This window comes from Gymnogyps californianus, chromosome 14 (assembly GCF_018139145.2).
Source record: "Gymnogyps californianus isolate 813 chromosome 14, ASM1813914v2, whole genome shotgun sequence".
Taxonomy (NCBI): Eukaryota; Metazoa; Chordata; class Aves; order Accipitriformes; family Cathartidae; genus Gymnogyps; species Gymnogyps californianus.
In genome coordinates, this window is record NC_059484.1 from 207,669 (window position 1) to 228,243 (window position 20,575).

Below are 20,575 nucleotides of genomic sequence, written 5' to 3' on the forward strand. Positions count from 1 at the left end.
AGAGGAGGCATTTGCTTTTTTTTTTTTTTTTGAAATTCCATTTATGTCAATTGAGCCTTCAAAAAGAATTGGTGATATTCTCTAAAAGCAGACCACAGTACTATTTTATTATTTTGGGTTGTGCTATATTTAATACACACTTAGAGGTATATTCCTGCTTTCTTTTTTTAAAGAACTAAGCATGAACAATGGTATAAATCTACCATCTAGTTAAGTGTCTGGCAATGCAGAAACTGCTGTTTGCAAGCTGTGTTACTATCTTGGCTTGAGGTAACGTAATATGCAGTAGCTATTGACAGATCCGCAAAAAAAAAGTAAAAACTCAATGTAAACATGGCCTGAAGTGCAGAACAAACCCCATTGCCCCTCAGCAGGGTGGGATGGACATGTTGGGCCAGTCTATGGAGAGGTTTGAGGAAGCAAACAGTGTGGCACTTTTTGTTCTCTTCCTTTAGCTCCTTAAAGTAAATAGGTTTATGGCTTACAAATGTTCATCTGAGTAAAAGTTACCCTTGTTGTGGCCTACATAAGACTCTGTTTGGACTGCTTCCAGTGCCCCTAATCCTGGTCTCTGTGCCATGCTCCAGTGCTGTCAGGCTGAGTTCTGCTGCCCACCCGAGATGCTGCCAGCATGCTTCAACCCATGTCTCCTTCCCAAACAGCTCCTGGTGCATATCCACCTCTCTGAGTGCAGTAGTAAAATGACACGTGAACTATAAACTGCTGCTCCTGGAATGTGTTCATATATAATCCTCCCAATATAAGCTGCAGGATTTGTTTTGCTTTAAGGTATGTGCTGCTTTGGCGGGGGGGAGGGGGAAATAGTTAGGTTTAGCTATATTGAGAGTGACCCAATGAGATGACTGACCACTAAAATAAAAGCAAACATAGGAGAAGGTTCAACTCATCTGTTCCAACTCCATCTGTTTCTGAACAAGCTCAAGTTAAGGCATATGATCTGTTGAATGGGAAATTCAACATCAGACTGAAAAATGTGAAACCCTTAGACATGAAGGGTGGCAGCACAAACTATAATTAGTCATGATTTTCCTTTTTTTTTAATATTGCTTCCTTGTCTTGTTTGGAACTGGGTAATTCATCTAGGATGACTAAAACTGGAATTTGCTGGGGTATAAGCAGTGCCTGTTATGAACTGTATAGGGAATCATTTACAGAAGCATAAGCAGACCCTAGGAGAGTGGAAAGGGACTACTGGGTGCTTGCAATTGTGCACAGCTGGATCCTGTTCAATCAAGCTAGATTGCTTGGGATCAGCTCGTTGGAAGCCTCTCTTCCATTGGCTTTGAACAGTACTTAAAATGCAGTAATCCCCTGCTGAGTATGCTCAAAGCTTGAACAGCAGTGCAAGTTCAGAATTAAAAAGCGTCTTTAAATAGATCAGGGCATGACTGGACTTAGCCCAACTTTTCTCATGGAGTAGTCTAATGAAAACGCTTGGTTTCAAGGAGCAGGACATTCCATGTAAATGACTGTGCTGTGTTATAGCACAACATGTTAGTTTTTTTACAAATACAATAAACATGTTAAAGTAATGTTATGGCTTTGTACAGAGTTGTTAGTTTTCTTTGCAGTATCTTAAGTTTTTGTAGAGAGTTTCCCAAATGCAGTGGGAACCGTAAAGCTGAAGTTATAATGACCCTTTGTGTGAGCTGGGAGCCAGGCTGAATGAACTTGTAGATCTGTCATTCATCATTATTCTGGCAAAATAGCACTGGAGTATTCCTACCTGTAAAATTGTTTCTCTGAAATTAGGCAGAGGGATGTATATCAGTATCGGGCAGGGGAAAAGCTAAGGCTTCCCCTGGTACCCTGTGCAGGTTCTTGCAGTGATCTACGTGGACCCAAGCGGGAAGAGTTGCTTTGCAGACTGGCAGGATGGAGCCCTGTGGCCTGCTGTGTGGCTCCTTCTCTCCTGGTTTTAATACTTTAATACACACAGCCTCTTGCACTGGTAAGCTGTGCAGGAGAAACACCTGAACCATGTTCCCTAACCAGAACGGGAAGAGGAGAGAGTGCTCATGTCTGGGACAGATGCCTGCCACCAAAAGCTTCAGACGTAAAAGTTGAAGTTGGTTGCGGTTGCAAGTAATTGAAAATAGGGGTTCTTAATGGAAAACCTTAACTATGAGCATCACTGGTACTCCACCTTTAATAACTTCAGTGACTTGCATGTCATAATGAAGAGTGGCGTGTGGTGAACAAACATCTCCATAACCTCATTAAGAGATGAATCTTTCAGTATCTAATATTATGTCTTAAAGTCAAGTAAACAGTACATTTTGGTGCAAACAGACTGAGTTATGGAATTACTTACACTGTATGAACATCACTTTGTGGGTGTGTACGTGTGACACAAAGGAGCAGACAGATGGTGAAGTTGACAGCATTGCTGACCAGCCTCACTAGAGCCTGAAGACCATTTTGACCAGGCCATAAGGGAGTGCTGTATAAACACTGAACAAATGGGCACCGTATCTAGAAATTTATAATTGGGAAGGGGCAAGAGATCCCTTCAGAAGGAAACAAGCAATGAGTCTCAGAGAGAGTATATAAACCACTTTCTCAGCCTTAGGGAAACAAAAATCCCAATGTGGAGATAGCAGAGGGAGGAAAATAGAAACAAGTGGGAATATTTAGAGTGAGGTTTCTCTTTCAGTTCCCTTGTGCTCTATTTTTGTTCCTCATATTGCACTTGAGAACCAGCAGTCACCGGGAGACCGGAGCACGTAGGTACAGCCGATTCGCAAACACTTCACTCTATTATAGAGCTGCTCTTGTTGGCAGCCCAGGCTTGGCTGAACATTGCTGTCCTCGAGGATCCCACTCCTCTGTAGCTTTCTTTTCTAATTTTCTTTGTTTTGTTTTCAGTTTTTACCCTTATCTATGGACATTGGAAAAATTGCTAAGTGTCCGGAATAGGGCAAATACTGCTCTGTTTTTACTAGCCATTCCCTTTGAAATGGGTGGCCAACTGAGATGTGGTGAACTTGTCCATACTGACCCAGATATTTCTGGTGTTACTTAACAACAGTGGAAAAGTTCCTGTGTGAAGAGGTGATTGTTACTAAGCTTTGTAATTGCCACTGCAGTGCTGAACATTTTTCTGAATCATTGTTTCATGTTTGATAGTGTAGGTGTCATGTTTGACAGATCTATTAGTGTGTGCTGTGACGCTTCACTGAGAGAAGGCGGACACGAGTGAACTCACTTATCTGGAAGAGGATTTGGTTTGCTGCTTGTCTTCTGTGGACTATCAATACTTAAAAGCAATCCCAGTTCAACGTACAAACTCTCGGAGCTTGGAGCCTCCTATGGTGGACTCTGGCAGAGCGGTCCGTGGAGGTAGCTCTTCGGTGCTGATCTGCGCCAAGGGGTTGGTGTTAGTCATGTCATCTGCCAAGCTCAGCGTCACAGGGCAGAAAGTGGCTCCTCAGCTCTGTCATGTGGTGACTGTAATGTGGGGCCAGTTCTCAGCTGGTGGTGTACCTCCAGGCAGCGAATGAAGTTCATGTGTTTGAAAGGCTTGTTCACAGACTCACTCGGGGAAGAACTGAGTCCTCAGAACCTCCCATGGTTCTTTCATGAGCTTAAAAATTCATAAATAAAATAACCACATTTAACTAAAACCAGGCAGTGGAATGACACTGCCCTTTTTCTGCAGCTTGGTGAGAAAAAAAAAAAAAAATCATCGAGTTGGTGTTTTACTTAGGGTAGTTGGAAGAACGAAATCTGGATTAAATTTAAACTCCAGTTTATTACAAGTGCCCTGCAGCACCTCTTACCTAATGAGCCACACAAGCTTCTGCTTTTTCCAAGTGCTGCTGTAAACCACATCATTTCCTTAGGTAAAAACTTTGGCCAAGATCTCCATAATGTGTGTATCCCAAGCTAGAAGCTACAACACTGATGAGTTTGAGTCCTTCTTATGTTGGAAAGTGAAGCCACAGATTTAAATAGTTAACTGTGGGAGTGGATTTATAGCTTCAACTTTCAAAAAAACTGGCCTTTGACAGCTTACACGGCAGCACCTGTGCACTTTAGGCTGAGGGCTCTATGGTCTTGCGACAGGGAATTAAAATGGGTGGCTTGAAGCTGGTACTGGTGAAGACCTTCTGAAGGATGCTGCTGGCCAAGTCAGGGACACTTGATCTGCTTCTGAGCCAGCGTGTGAACGGACACAAGTTCCAGCCCACTATTTTATGGCAAATAAAATTGGGGTGGTTGTATTTGTGCCTAGCTGCCCGCCTAAGTCTCGTCAGTCCTAACTTCGGCCATCCAATTTTAATTTGCTGTCGCATGTCTGCCAGAGCATTGCAGGAGGGCGGGAGGGAGGATATTTTCCCCGATGACTGCTGTTGACATTTGCAGACTAGAAGTGAAGTCAGTCGCTTGTTTGTTCAAAGGTTTTAGTGCCCGTAGCGGTTCTCAGCCAGCCAGGATTGCTCCGCGCCTGTACCCCAGCAGGGACCTTCCCAGCTGCAGCATGGGGAAAATTGATCAAGCGGTGTTGCTGTTTAACTTTGTTTCTTAGACCAGGGGCATCAGTGAAACCAAAAGGATTGATCCTGCTATACAATTTGGGGAAGCAAATGAGAAGGTATTCTGTTCTTCTTTGCTGCCCCCACAAAAAAAGGAAATAATTAAGGAAATGTTCATATACACACACACAGGCTCAGGGAAGCTGTGACGTGGGAAAGGACTGATGGCTTTGTTTACTGAGGGTGTCTTGCAGCTTTGATTTTTTCACTAATGGCAGCTACTGCAGAAGCAAGGCAAAATTTTAGTCTTCACCCCAAAATCTACATGGGGGGTGTGTGTGAAGGCTAATGTTTGTTTCTTCTGGTATTGCAGGCTCAAGGTAAGAGCATCAGAATGACGTGGTTGCTGGTGGTCCTGAAAAGCAGCTCCTCTCTGGCTGGATCGAGGCTATGTATTTAATAGCAATGTAAATAACTTCTCTTTCCTACAAGTCTGGTCATGGACTTGATTTTCACAAGACTGAGCAAAACCTACATTTTATTTCAGCAGGCTGGTGTGTACTGGGACCTGAAAACATTACCACTGTGTGAAAGTGGATTGTGGGGGCACTTAATGGAAAGGCAGGGATTGAGGGGACAAAAAGAGTATGAGTGAGCGGTGTTGTAAAGAACGGGAGCAGATGTAGAACAAAGGTGACACCAGTAACAAGCGTGAGCTGAGATTGGGAAGAAACAAGGAGACATTTGAGAAAATTGCAATGTAAAAGATGTAGCAGAAGTTACTGTAGAAAAGAGGAGGTGAAGCGGAACAAGGGAGAGAAGTGGGAGAAGGAGGAGGAAGCGATTGCTAAGTGCAGTTAATAGCAGCACCGAAGAGACTTTTAATTGGAAACCTGCTATAATTAACCGCAGTTCTGCTCCCATGCATTTCAGGAATGCATGTGGCAGGTAGTTTTCCTTTTGGCTGTTGTGTTGCTGATGCAGAGTATGCTGAGTTTCAAGCCAAGCAGCAGATGTGCGTATGTGTTTACCAGGCCCTGAGCAAACATGTTAATAATGTCATTTGTCATGGGAGATGGCACTACAAACTGATTTCAGATTTTTCTGTAGCAGACGGGGAATGCACTCTGATTCTGCCCTGTCTAAGGCTGCTCATTTTAACTGTTCAAGCATGAGCTCTTGTCACCTGGCAGGAAGACATTGACCCTAGTTGGTGGTGGAGGGAGACCTTGACCTCGTTGGTATGACCCGTGGAGGCTCCTTCTAAATCCCCTGGGGGACTTTCTAAGTAGGGAAGGGGCGAATCTGTGGCTTGTACATTCTTTATGTCTGGAAGGATGAAAAACAACCATGGAGGGTTCCTAAAATTCATTTGAACTTAGTTGTCCTTTACCTCTTTGTGGGATGCCAGTGCCGCGTGCTGGAGAGCTGCTTTGGATGCTGGTGCTCCTTCAGAGGCTCTTCTGAGCAAGTCAGGCAGCTTTTTGCATGCTGGCGAGCAGGATTGCTGTGACTGAGATGTTATGGATGCATCTTTCAAATCCCTTTGGTAATTAAAAAACAGAACAAGTGGAAACCAGTGGCTGCAATTTCAGTTAAAAACAACCACTTCCCACCCCACAGAAAAACCCTCTGAATGTAGAAAGCATGGGAATTGGCGGTCAGCGAGGGTGTGTGTTAAAGCCAAGCCCTGAGCAGTGGGAGCTGTGAAAGCTCAAGTAAAGGCAGCTGTACCATGGCTCTGTGTTTCTGGCAGAAGCACCTGGCTCTGTATCATCAAATTACAGAAGGGTTTGGGTTGGAAGGGACCTTCACAGACCATCCAGTCCAACCCCCTGCCATGGGCAGGGACATCTTCCACTAGACCAGGTTGCTCAAAGCCACGTCCAACCTGGCCTTGAACACTTCCAAGGGTGGAGCATCCACAACTTCTCTGGGCAACCTGTCCCAGTGTCTCACCACCCTCACTGTAAAACGTTTCTTCCTTATGTCCAGTCTAACCCTGCCCTCTTGCAGTTTAAAACCGTTGCACCTTGTACTGTCACTACAGGCCCTGGTAAAAAGTCTCTCTCTGTCTTTCTTATGAGCCCCTTTTATATATTGAAAGGCCACAGTAAGGTCTCCTTGGAGCCTTCTCTAGGCTGAACACCCCCAACTCTCTTAGCCTTTCTCTGTAGAAAGCTTTGTTTTTATTGTGCAGGTTTGTTTAGCTTGTGAGCACTAAAATGGTAACGAATGGCTTTTACCTGTTGAAAGAGGCTTCCTTGACTAACTGATCCCTTTGAAGGGAATGTGATGACAGACTCCCCTTGCTAGCTGTGTGCAAGAACTGCTTTCAAATCATTCAGGGACACTGAATGATAGAGAGAGATCTGTGTGCATCCTTTTTCTTCCTCCCAAATCATGGGTGAGATTAGTGAGCAAGCCTTTGAGGCCAGCCTGGTGGTTTGGGTGAGCTATCATAGCAATTTCTTCTGCCTCTGTCCAGAATGCACAGATTGAGATGAATACTTTGCAGAGGTCACTGTAGTTTAACTTGGTGTGCAGCTAGGTGTACAACAGATGTAAAATATATCCAACAGTTACCTGTCTCTTCTTTTTCACTTGTAGGTTTATTCTTCAGTCTAAAGGAGTGATTCATAATCAGCTCTTAGAAAAACAGAGAATAGCCGAAGAGAAAATTAAGGAATTAGAGGTAAGTTTTTGGCAGGTAATGATGATGAAAGTAGGACATTGAAGGTCAATAAGATGCTGTTTGCTATGTCCCTTGTTTTTATCTGGTACTTTTCATTCTGAAGGATTGTAACTAGGTGAAACATAGGCCTGTTACAAGTAACCTACAACTGATTCATGTCACTTAGTTTCTTTGCTAGATCTACAACCCCAGTAGGGATTGATCGTTCGCGCTGTTTGCTCTGTGTGATAGGCAAACTGGGGGTGAGGGATTCAAATGAGATCAGTAGAAGCAAGATTTAAAACTAGCAAAAGGATGTTTGTGTGGTTATTTGCAGCAGATAGGTGATGTGAAACTTTGCCAGTGCTGTGGATATTAAGAGTTTACACTGGCTCAGGACAATTGCACAAATTCATGGAAGAGAAATCCATTGAGAATTACCAAATATGTAGAAATGGCATCCTGCTCAGGAAGTCCCTGAGCTAAAAATGTCTGGAGGCTGGGAAAGTATGAGCAGGAAGTACCGTATATGCCTGCCCTGTCCTTACACTCTGCCCTAGGCATCTCCTTGTGGCTGCTGTTGAAGACCGGATCTAGGGGGAGATGGGACTTTGTTTTGACGATGTGGTCAGAGCACTTCTGTGTTCTTATGTTTATCTGGTTGGAGTATTCAAGGCAGAGAAGAATAGCTAGGAAATATAAAGTAGCGTCTGCACAAGTTCCAGTGTTCAAACAAGTTATCTAGTGAATCTTGACTGTCTTCTCTGAAGAACTGTAAGCTGTACATGTAGCCACTAGAAGATGTTCAAAATGTACTTTTCCAAGGCCATTAGTGTATTTTTTTTCTTAATGCCCCTAAAATATAATTAATACAAAACCCTGTTCCTTGTTTTTTGGGGAATGACAGAGAAAGCAAAGACTGAGTTGTGTCAAGCTGCTTATCTCATCTGTTAGTGTTTTGGAGAAAGTGAGTGTGGAGACCAGCTAAGTAGGGACAAGCAGGAACAGGAAGTCAGTACTCAAACCTGTGCAGTTCTGTCCCTGTTGTCTCCTACTTACTCTAAGCAGAAGTAGAGTTTATATCTTTTTTTAATTCCTTCTTAAAACTCAGCTTGCCTGGGGAGCTGCAGGGCAAGCACATCACCATATGTTGTGTTGCCTGGAGTGTTTTGTGTTTCTGGCCATGAGAACTTTTTCTGCATGGGGAAAACGACTACTCCATGGATAGGCTATATATTTAAGGTGGTGTTAATGCAGACAAGGCACAGTTAATTTTATGGTTATGTGATAAAAGTGATTATATCCTGGCTACTCTGGAGCCATCCCAGATGCCAGTGGCTTTGCGCAAAGACAGCCCTGTGACTGGGGTTGGAGAACTTCATAGCAGCACGTCTGGATTTGGAAGTGATTGGAGTGTGGTTGACAGCCTCTGTTTACAAACTGCCCATCAGGTCCCTTACTGCCAGGTCCATCGGGCTGCGGTCAGCTTTTTGGCGACTGTGCCCTTCAGCTGTGCATCTCAGTTTCTTCCTGTTCCTGGTGGGGAATGATCTTACCTCCTGAACTTTCCGATTGCTGAGTTCAGCAGACTGGGTGGAATTCCCCCCAGATTACCACCTTTGCGATTCTTACACAAAGCCTCAGAGCTGGCTGCTTCACAAATGTGTTTTTCTGTTTTGTAGCTCCCTGTTGCTTGCGTCTCTGGTTATGGTGACTGAATTGAAGCTCCCAGCAATAGTGGCTGTCTCAAAAGGTGGTGGGAGTGGAAAGGTGGTTGCCACATGGGTCGGTTTTTTTTTTAACCATGGATAGTAGGGCTCAGATTGCCAAAACTTTCAACAGTTTGTTTTAAGTGAACATTCAAGTCTGTCTTTTAACTACTCTGCTTCCAGCTGGCTGGCAGTTTTGAGAAAAGGATTTTCCTTAGGCTTGGGATTCCCCATGGAAGAGGACAAGCTCTTACTGACAACCACTGGAAACTGAGATTTCAGGGGAAATACCTGAGTCCAAGTCAGAGAGCACTTATCACAGGAGTAGGGGATTTTGCTGTCCTGAAAACAAGTTGTGACAGAAGCAGGAAAGAATGTGAAACTTTGTGACCTTGTGCTTCCACTGCATCATTGTAAAGTAAATATCAAACCAAGATAGGTTAAAACTTCCCTCCATCTGTTATTAAAACTGGAAGGATTTTAAAGCTTAGGTTTATATTTTACATTGACTACCTTATTACTTACTTACATTTTTCACTTTGTATAGTTGAATCAAGCTGGTCAGAATAATCCTCCAGCATCCATACAGTGTGGCTGATCTGGTTACTCATGTAGCATGAGCTTAAGGCAATAATGTGTTGTTATTATGATGCTATTGCCAAGGTATTGTGAAATGTGTATTTTTGATACAACCCTGAATTTGAGAAATGCTCTCCCCACTAGCTTGGTGCTGTTTGCAGGGGAGCACAGCACAGAGGGCTGGGTTCACTGCTGAGCTCTTCCGTAAATCCATCCAGCTGCGTAGCAAGGAGAGCTCCTGACTATTCATGAAAATGTGGGAGCTTTAACCTGGTTTAGATGTGAGCTGGGTTTCCTGACATTCACAGCTGTCAGAGTGGACTTTGAAAACAGTGAGGTGTTTTGCGTCTGGTTTGAAAGCTTCTTTTCTCCCTCTTCTGATAATCTCCACTGCAATGCATGATTGCAGTTATTCCCTTTCCCTCACTCCCCTCTCTTGGGTTCTTCCGCTGTTGAAGTGGTGCATTGCCTTTTTCAAGGTAGCATCACAAAATTGATGTGATACTGCTAGTTTGGTCCTCCAGTGCTGCTCATTGCATGGCAAAGCAGCAAGGAGAACCAGACCTGTCTTTGTACAGGGCTGTGAAAATAGGGCTTGGCTGGAATACGCCTTGGATGTACTTAGTGAGAGGAACTGTGTTCTGAAAACACCAAAGGGGTATGTATGTGTACAAGCGGGCAAATGCATGTAGCCTGTCAATTACTCGGCAGAAAAAGCAAGGTAGCTTTACCCTTCTTGTTAAAGCGAAGGTATGAACGTGAATACATACGTGTACATATGTAGCATTCTTAACTTCACAACTTGTATATAATCCTTTGGAATCCAAATAGAGTGCCCAGGCTTGCTGGCAAAATACACATGCCTGCTTAAAGGCTGTGCCAGTGAGGCTTACAAAAACCTGCTTGAATCTTGCAGAGATTGATGGCATAGGCTCACTCACATACTGGCATGGGAAGCGTCCTGCTTAGCAGTAGCGATTGGATTTTTCCAGTCCTGATACTATCAAATTCTTGTTGTGTTTCACAGTACGAGGGGTATGTGTTAAATCTATTTTGAAAGCATTCTAAAGGGATGAGCACAGACTCTTTTTAGCTCAGCAATGTTTGTGCAGTATTAGGAGAAAAACCAAGTAATGTTTTTCTTCCCTTGTTTTTAAGGAAACATGATATGTGAGGGGTGGAACAATGCTTTGTTTCAGGAAATGTTATCCGTTTCCATTGTAGGGCTAGATGGATTCTGTTTTTAAATGTGGCATTTTAAAAAGAACAAACTCTATGATGTTATAAAGACATGGAAAATTGATTCTTCGTTAGGGGTGGAGAAAGTGATTATCGCTGTGTGTTTTCTCTGATAATATCTGATAGTCCCCTTCTCTCCTGCTATATTCAGCATGTTTAGTTGTCAGGCGTTGTCAGACTAAATTGCTAAAAATAACAAATAAGGGGGAGGCTCTGCTGGGCAGCTCTGTCTACTGTGTGCCACTGAATTTAGCTCCTTCGTGAAAAGGGCAAAAGCAACCTGCAGCTTTCTGGTCGAATTGGATTTCGGTTTTAAACTCTGACCACAACATTGTTGTGTGCTTGTTTCCCAGACAGTTCTTTCACATGTGTATGGGAGACTGAAAGTTTACTGCTGTGGAGATAGAGGGTTGGTTGTTTTCTTCTCTATCTGCCTGGAGTAGAAAATACGATCGGGAAAGCTATACCCAAGTGCTTGATTTCTAATTCAGAAATTCTTCATGTGATCCCTAAAATGCCATGTCCAATTGCCCTGTCCCACACACAAAACTTCTTTGCTGTCGTTCATGGTGGAGAAACGAATGCTCTGCTCTCAAACACCGCTGTGCTCCACGTTTAAAGGCTTAGATGGCGTTGCAGGGCTCCTTCCTGGTAAAGTTAAAAAGTGACTGCATTACAATGCCTTATGGTGACCAGACGTCAGCAGTAACAACAGACTTCTTCCCTGGTGCTGCCTGGATGCAAACTTGCTTGCACTGCAGCTTCCATTTCTCTAATCTTCTTTCTCTAGGAGCTTTAAAATGGCTTTGCTGCAGCCCTGAGGCATAATGGTGGTGCCCCCCTTCTTGATGAGTCGACCAGGGCGTCTCTGATGGTTGCCACAACAGTGTTTTCATACCCTGTGGGAACAAAGATTTAAGCAGGTGAGGTGTGGCTGGGGAGAAGTGCCGGAGCCTGGGAGTTCATGTTCTCTGAGCAGGTATGGCTCGGATGGACCTGCTTGGCGTGGCCGCACGCCTCTGACGTGCTCCTGCGGCAGCTTTCTGGGCGGCCCTTCAGCTTCTATGCTGAAACCGTCAGCGTGGAGGCCAATTCTGAGGGTGGCTTTAATGATGTGAAAACAAGTCTCTTGAGATTTGTGGTGCACTTTGCAGACCACTAAACAACCATCAGAAGGTAGCAATTGTTAGACTGTTCCCAAGTTACACCAATTTCTTCCTGGGATTTACAGTGTAGAAGCTCTCATCCCATGGTTGGCTTGGGATAGGCCAGTGCCCAGGAATGTGTGGTGGGCTTTTTAAATAAACAGGGGAAAACAAGGAATGCTCCTGTTTGCTTTGGAGAGGGAAAGCCTCAAGAATAGCCCTCTGTGCTCTGCCTGGAGCAGATTTTACTTTGGATGAGTGCGCTGTTCTCTCGTTCCATTGCTGGCATACATGCACGTACTGAGGACATGATTTTAAACACATGTTGTCACAGAAGCTGCCCCTTGTTTCTAAGTGTGTGCATAGACGAGGTCAGTCCCTGGCTTGGTTTCAGCCCTGTTGGCGTTATGGCCTGGTCTGCTCTAAGGAAGGCTGGCGCGCCTCTGTTGGTGTTGTTCGTACAGGAGCCAAGGCAGAGCCATCCGTGCAACCTGGGGGCTCGGCTGCAATCATGATTTGCAAACATGTACAAAACTCCTCTGGCATGGATCGTTTGCAGGTTTGGGGTGTTGCTGGGGAGTAGATTGATTTTTATTTCCTTAGTTGGCTTGTCGTGGAAGGTGGTGTGTTGTGGAGTTGGGTTGGTTTTTTTAGTTTGGTTGGGTTTTCTTGCTATTTGTTTCCCCTTCTCCCCCCACCCCCTTCCCCAACTTTACAGTATCTGATGTTTGGGAATTCAGGGTGGTGATATCTCCTTCTCCTCTTGCCCCTGAATCACATCTTGGAGTTTCATTAACTCTCCCTGGCCACCTACGAGTCAGGAGTCCAGATGTTCTCTGTAGTCAAGAGAAAGACAATAAATGCTTCCAGAGGGTCACTTGTTCCTAGAGGTGGTCTTCTCCCTCTGCTTGCTGTAGAGGGAGGCTGGACACCTGATGTGGGGACAGGTGGAGCATGGAAGTGAACTTAACATGTAGGATTAACATTCGGGCTTGCACGGACCTTTTAGGAGGAAGCTGTGGGAGCTCCACAAATTACGGAGATTGATGTGAAAGTGAGCTGCAGAGCCTCATCAGGCCCCCTGTGAGGACCAGGGCAGGCGATAGCCTTCGTCTTGCATGGCTTTGGGTGTCTGAGGCAGCTGCAGGTGTCTGGGCAGATCCTTCAGGGCATGGACATTTGGACTTGGTGACATTCCTGGGAAATGTGTTTCATCTTGACTCTGTTGGCTTCTGTCATCCAGGCCTGAGTCTGTGCCTTCACTGAGGGCTTGCTCGGCTGCAAAACTGGAGGCTTAGCTTGCGTTTTGAGGACATGGGTGGTCCAGCTGCCTGCCTAAGCTTGCTGTCAGCTGGGGAGCGTCCACAGGCACTCCCGTAGGAGAGCAGAGCGCAGCCTGCATGGGCAGAGCTGTCAGCACCGGTCTGCTCTCCACGGAGATGCTTCTTTTGAAGAAGGGAGTAGCCGAAGCTCCCCCCCACCATAGGTCTGGCTGTATTACAGGGAGGAGAATCTGCATCCTCATTCCTGATTTTTGAAATGAAAAATATTCTGAGCAATGAGAAAAATAGGCTTTAAAATAATAAAACAGTGAGAAGGTTGAGAGTGTAATGGACACAGAGCTAACACTATCAGGACAAAATCATTCTTTATGGAGAAGCCCTCTGACATTGGACTGGGGCCATACAAATTTAAGGTAAATACTGGAGGAACTGGGGCATAGCTAATGCTGCTCTAATTCTTTCTGTCCCCTAAACTGACTCTGCTGATGGTAACGTGAATAACAGGCCTTATTCCTTGTTTTCAAGGCTGTGATGAATCACTGACTTAACTTATTTCTTTATGTTTAAAGCCTCGCAGTCTGTCTTATTGTCACTTGAAAAGAGTGAGGTTAGCAAAAGGATTTTATTCTTACAGCCTAACTTAACATGTATTTTATGCTGTTTCTCTTTTATCCAAATCGCATAATATCTCATCCCAGATAAATGAAAGTTGATTGTGGGCAGCTAGTACCTTGCAGCTTTAAAAGGGAACAAATGCTCTTTGGTTATCACAAGAAAGGAGGTGTATTTTTTTTAAATACTGGTTCTGATTTCTATGGTAGATATGTTAGATAAAGATCAAATAAGAATATGTTCTGCTTTGAAAATTGCATAAGAAGCTTGTCCTGTGTTAAATAGTGCACAAGTCACTGATTGCAAAACATGACGTAATCTTAGAGGCATAGAAAGAAGAAATCATCACATTTAAGAGGGAATTCCCAGCTCTCCGAAAGGGTCTTCCACTGGTTTAGACCTGGGATGGCTTATAAAAACTGTAATATCTCGCCACATTTCTGTGAAGAGTGGCTGTGGGTGATGCTGATTTCGGTAGGATGATGTGTATTTACATCATGACATGTGTATGGGTATGCATTTGCAAGACTGGATCTTTCATTTGGAGCAGTCATTCACTGCAACAAGTTTTCAAACTCCCAGATTTTTGCAAACAACTGCTTAATTAGTAATTCTTTGTTAGTCTTCCCTGCACTGCAGACTGCAAAGTAAGCACCAAACTAGCTGAGAGGGCAAAGGCTTCACGAAGGGAGAACTGGAATTTGATGACTCTTTATTTTCACTGTTCCTACCTTTATTTTTAGGTGGATAATTGTAGATTTTAAAAGCAGGAGGATAATTAACGTGGGTGTTGATTGCTTCCTTTTAAATCCTTTAGAAGCTAGATATAGAGATGCTTTCAAAATAAATGTATCCCAGAACTCAGTTTAGGATTGGGGGGGAGCAGTTTGCTCTGATTTAAAAAAAAAAAAAAAAATCTAATGGAAAAAGCTTTTCAAGCAAACTTTGCCAGTATGCTCACATTCCTTTGTAATTCAGGAGAAAGTGAAATACATTATCCATTAATAAAAAACCACTTCTTCTGCTGTGTCTAAATGGTTTTGTCCATCCAGGAGCCTACGTCTAGTCATCTGGGTCTGAAAACGTTGCTTGTTTCCTCTGATTAGCATTAAGCTGCTTTTATGATTACACTGAAATCATTTTAACACAAAGTTGGTAGATAAGTCTGTCTTTGTCATTTTAAACCAGGGTCTGATTCATTGTCAAAGCTCTCCTTTGTGCTTATGGCTGCAGAAGTATCCAAAGCAATGAGCCGAGCTGGATGTGGGTCCCTCTCCAAATTCCTCCTTGCATGAGTAATAGTTAGTCACAAAACCAGTGCTGCTGTCCTTGCCTTAGTCACCAGGCCCATGCAGTTGCTCCTTGCTGTCCTTTGTGCCAAGCAGCTCTGGGGAGGGGGATTATCTGTGCCCGATAAACCTCCATCCTGCCCCCATCTCCTCTATCTCGCCTGGGGAGAACAGGAAACGATTATTTGGAAAGCGTGCTCCTGCGTGTAGGAGACCTGACCCAGCCCTGAGTCAGCTTTATAAAGCCACACCTTGCTCGCCAGGTATGCGGGGAGGCCGTCGTGACTTCCTGCTGGCCCCGCTGCCCCGGTCGCTCCTCTCATCTGTCTGTAAATGTGTTCCTAGCGGGGATGTGGCTGCTTTCTGCCTGTGAGGCAGACGAGTTCAAGGGTGTCTGAATTAGGGGGGGATGCTGGTTAGTTGGGAGTTTACATCATCTTTTTGTTGCTGATTTGTTGAGTCTTTGAAATTTATGGAAGTAATTTTTCTTTTAAAATGGCCTTGCTTGGCCGGGACTGCAAGAGATGAAAAGTGTGGTATGATTTTGCAAAAGTCATATTGCTAGGAGGTGTTCTGATGAGCCGTACTGGCTCTGCAGGACCATAGAAACCAAAACACCAAATTAGGGAACTTACCACGTTTTGCAAGAGGCAGTTTGGTGACGGACACTTCCGCCAAAGCAAAACGTGGGGATTTTCGGAATCTGGGTGAGTTTCCGCTCCCCAAGTTCTCCATGTTTGACCTGATTCTGCTTGTCGTAAGTCTGGTTAGGGTGCAGTATCTGACCTGAAGCAATGTACCTCTGAAAACTGCTCTAAATGAGTAATTTCACCAAGGAGGAGTGTCCCTAAAGGAATCATCTGGGTTGATAATATATTTCTGCTGCCACCTACTGAAAGGTTCCCAGTTGGCTTGCTTTTGTGGTAGTTAACGTCAGGCTAGGGTGCAGGTTCACTGGAATAATCCATCATTTCCCAGTCACAGAGAGCAACTGTCTCCACCTCTGCTGAAAATGGTGTCCCGTGGCTGAGACAACAGGTACGTGCAGTGTGCTCCCAGCGGGGCTGGGGCTTGGGGACAGAAAGGCTGCTCTGCAGGCAGGTTTTCCTGCCCGTTACGTTGCCCTTTCTTCTCTTGAAGGTGGCCTCCCTTCATACCAAGTGTGGAAAGCAGCAGGTGCTTTTCCAAATTAGCTTTTTCAGAGTATGTTCCTCAGGGTTTCAAGGCGCTATGATAACGATGGGGGAAGCCCTGCTGGTTGTGCTGTAGGTAGGAGCCATACACAATGAAGGTGGATTTGTACCAGTAGTTCTTTAGGCAGGTGCTTCTAAAGATCGTCCTGAGTTGGCAGGTGCACTCGTATGCTTGATGTCTTCTCTTCTCCATTCTAATTCAGATGGTTTTGAAATGACCGAGGGTCCCCGTTACCTTGTGGAAAGAATGGCTAAGGGAAAACCCAGGGATCTGAATCATCACTTCTCCTCTTAGGTAAATGGCATCATCGTGCTTCTGTCATCAGCTGTCATCAGAAACCAGCTGGGCTCCCTTTCTATTGCAGTTCACTCACTCTTGAGCAAACTCTGGGCAACTTCCTGAGAGCAATAACTCTGCTTGGACAGTCTTGAAGTGTATCTAAATATTTGGTGGTTGCTGTAGCATGGTAATTCCCAATGTGTACATGTGCCACAGTGTTGCGCTGGGTGAGGACCAGTGCTGGGTGGACCCGTCAGGGCGTAGGACTGCCTGCACACCCACCCCACCCCATTGCTGGTGCCCACTATTTCAGCTTCTCCCGAAGCAGAAGCAGCCGGGTGCTGTTCAGCAGGTCAACCTCCTTCCCATTTATGGGTTCCAAGTGAAATCCCATTAAACAGAGCGCACGTCCTAGGCAGATTATCTTCCGTGACCTCAGGCTGACCAAAATGTTTGCCTTGCCCGCGGTGTGTGTGATGACGGCTCGGTGTGCTGTTCTCTGGCAAGGGGTGTTCGGGCAATTCCAGCCACCCTAACAGCAGCGGTGGCCTCAAGAGCAAGGGCAGCTCACGCTGCTGCTGCCTGGCCCCCAGTCCCCCAGCGTGCAGGCAGCACAGCTTGCTTTCCTCCCCGGGGAAGCGTGTGCTCCCAGCTCTATCTCAGGATCTGCTGATCACTTTCCCAAAGAGTGCGCACACAGAGCCCTCAAGGAATGCCAAAAATGACCTGGGTTAACTTTGGGAGATACAGAAACTCTCGGCTAGCAGGTTTATTGAGACGGTGTCACAAGATGAGTTGTATCAGGGCTCTTATTTGAGGCACTGCATCATGCCTGAAGACTCTGCAGCATTCCTCGACGAAAGCCTTCTAAGCGCGAGAGTGGGATGCCAGCATCTGGCGGCTGGTAGCCAAGCGTGCTGCGAGCCGTGGGGAAGGAGGTGTTCTCTGGGAAGGAACCTGCCAGCTCATTTTGTCCTCACAAGTTGGATGTAAGACAAGTTTGTAGAAAGACAGTTTTTGGAGGGGGAAAAAAAAAAAAAAGCTGAGATGAGAAGGCATGTTCCAATACCAGATCCTTAAATTTCCATGGAAACATTTTTGTTTGGGTTTAAGCATATTTGTGTTTGCAGGTCAGGGGTTGAAGTTCTTTTTCTCTTGCTGAGGTGAAGAGAGAGAAGAGGAATCTGAAGAGCAAAAGGAGTAGATGTTGAATGAGAAACTGCTACTTGAAACAGGAAATTCACCTGTGAGTGCGAGGCGTAATGCAGCATGAATAAACTGTGGCTGCTGTGTATTGGTTTCCTGCTGAGAGCAGAAGTGGTGTTTTGGCTTTTGGAGTTGAGCGTGCACGCTGTGAAACGCTGTGCTGAACTACCAGCTCCAGACAAGGCTCTGCAGACACGCGGGTTCTGGCCGGTGGCTGACCAGCAGTCTCTGAAGGCAGAGGCGTCTGAATCACAGTGCTGGGGGAAATATGTTGCTTTGATCATCGAAAGCCCGTCCAACAGGAGCTGATTAATAGTTTTTTCTTGCTGTGGAATCTGTGGATGCTGGCTCTTTAATCTGCCAGGAATGTAAGGTCTGGGTGCGTCATCGTGCTTCTCCAGCGAAGCACTGAAGCACCGGCCTCGCTAGCAGCGTGATGCAATGGGAGCGGAGGTGGGAGGCTCGAGCAGGAGGTGACTTCCTGCCGTGTCAAAAGGCCACGGGCTGCCTCTGTTAACCACAGCTCCTTTTCTTCTTCGGGGTGTGAACTGTAATTGTATTTGCATTAAATCTAGTATTTCCGCAGCTGCTGCCAAAAGCAAATAGCACGGAGCTGGTCAGGGAGCAAGTGTTGCCCGTGACAGGGAGCGAAGTGCAAGGGAGAGCCGTGGTACGGGATAATGGCAGGGGCGATTATTGTGGCATTGCTTTTGCCATAACCACCAGTGCCAGGGCACAGGCTTGCCGCTCCGGTGCCATGTCGGTAAGAAGCATGTGCAGTGAAGGATGGCTTGTGGGTGCTGCTGTACGTAGCCTCTGGCTGGGGCCAGTCAAGCTGGCGCTTCCAAGAGCTTGTGCTTCGTATGCAGGCGAAGTGAAGAGGCGACTGGGGCCGGCAGCAGCTGCCCAGAGCCATTGCCTGCAGCTGCCCAGTGCTGCCTGAGAGCAGAGCGTGATGGCAGCAGGCATTGCAGCCCACTGTCCTTGCTGGGTTATGGGGTCCCGCGTGAAGCAGCTGCCCTCCCCTCCTTGCAGGCAGGGCCGGGGTTGGTGGTGCCCTCCCTGCCAGGCCATGCGGCTCCTTCTGCGGGGCTGTCGGCTGCACAGCCGCCCTTCCTCCTGGGAAGGGTTCTCGGGAGATCGATGTGTGTTGTGTGTTGGATGGGGCTGCATGAGCACCCAGTCCTATTTTTGGCTGCATCTCTGATCACGTGGGAGATGGAGCTTTTACTCTACATAGCTGTACTGAAATGCCACACAGGTTAGCCCCTTGCCCCACACACCTGGTTTAGGAAGGCTGCAGGAAGGCTTGGAAGTGGGGAAGTCTCCTGAGAGCTGGGAGGGGAGAGTAAGGGCCAGGCTTGGTGGCACCACCTGCGGTCAGGTGCAGCAGAGCCTCAGAGGCCCTGGTAGGTGCTGGGAGGTCCAGCTGGTGAGGTTGGCTCTGCTGCTCAAAGAAGAGTTCTTGGCCATCTCTTCTCGTCCTCCATCTCAGTGCCAGGCAGCCATTAGCATGGCAAACCTACTTCCAGAAAGCAGATTTAGGTGAGAACATTTCCTTTTGGGCTGGTTTTCAGACAGATCATCAGGGCTGTGGTTTGTCTTGCTCCCAAGCGCTGCAGCCCTTCCTGGCTGGGGAAGGTGACTGTTGTTGGCAGCGGGGTTAGCTTAAAGGAATTACGAAACTACAGGCTGGGAGGCATTGACTGCGTTGGCTTTTTGGGTGCATCTTCTGCAGTTTTGCACTCTACCACTGTTCTGCACATGGCCCAGACTTCGCTAGCCTGTTGCAGTAGCCGTGTGTTGGTCTCGTGTCCCAGTGCAGGTGGCAGTGCCCTTCCTGTGCGGGGACAGAGCGGGGCAGGAGGGGGATCGAGGGGCTGTCACCGCAAATAAGGGGTTGGATGAGAACTGGTGGGTGGCCTGTGGTGGGAACAAGTGAGGGTGCAAGAGCTTGTCCTGTGCTGGAGCAGGGCAGCTGGCTTGATTTCAGAGCATGTGCGAAGCGTGCTGCCCATCTGGAAATCTGTAGCTGCAAATCCTGCTACCTTCCCACATGCCTTCAGCCACCTTCAAGGTGGCCTCCGGCTCCCCTTCCTTGCTTCTGTGGTGGAGAGGCTTTTTGTGTGCTGACAGGACCTGCAACCTCAGGTCATTCCTCCTTGCGTGGGAGTTACTGTGTGTGGGTCATGGAAACAAAGCAGCATTTCTGAAACCTCCGAAAGTTGTGGGGCAGCGGAGGCCGGTGGGGGGGTGCACTCGCTGCCCTGGCCGAGCGGGCATTCAGAAGCTGCGGCTCTTAAATAAGTTTCAGTAACATTCAAGAAGTGTATTTTGCAGCGTGGTAAATAAATCTCTAGCAAGTGGATGTGGCAGTCGCAAACCAGGAGGAGGAACTGGCCCCTCACTGCGGCCGGAGCCATCAGCTGACAAACCAGCCTCTTCCTGCTGTGCTGTCTGTATTTCCTCCTTCGCTGCTTTGCCACGCTCTTCGCGTAACTGCTGGGGAGACGCCAGCGCCTCGTGGCACTGCCCGGCCTCGCTGCAGAGCGTGGCCCTGTTTGTAAGCTGTGAGTTTGGGCTTTTCTGGGAGCTGAGCGGCATGTGTCACCTTCACCCCGTCGCCTTCCCAAAGCAAGTCTCCTTTCTCAGTCCTGCCCTGAGACTCTGTGACTCAGGCAGTGGTATCTCTTGCTGTTTTGGGTAACCACCTTGTCTGGCCAGATGCCCGCAGGAGCGGTGGGTGGGTGGGTGCGGTGGTTTATGGCACTGCTGGTGTGGGGAGCGGGTAGGAGCTCTGAATCCGCAGCTCGTAGGTTGTGCAGCCTCTGAAGTCAGTGGCTTGCCATGCAGGGCCAGTGTGCTGC

The 20,575-nt window shown here is 46.6% G+C and overlaps 1 protein-coding gene across 2 annotated transcripts in view; it reads left to right on the top strand.

The window, feature by feature from the left end:
• The window catches only part of PFDN1 (prefoldin subunit 1), a 32,813-nt gene that overhangs the window by 8,349 nt on the left and 3,889 nt on the right, over nt 1-20,575 (top strand). For both annotated transcript variants that reach the window (XM_050905369.1, XM_050905370.1), the window contains exon 3: nt 7,110-7,194. In XM_050905369.1, coding sequence (XP_050761326.1) covers nt 7,110-7,194 — 85 coding nt within the window. The remainder of the gene's footprint in view (nt 1-7,109; nt 7,195-20,575) is intronic.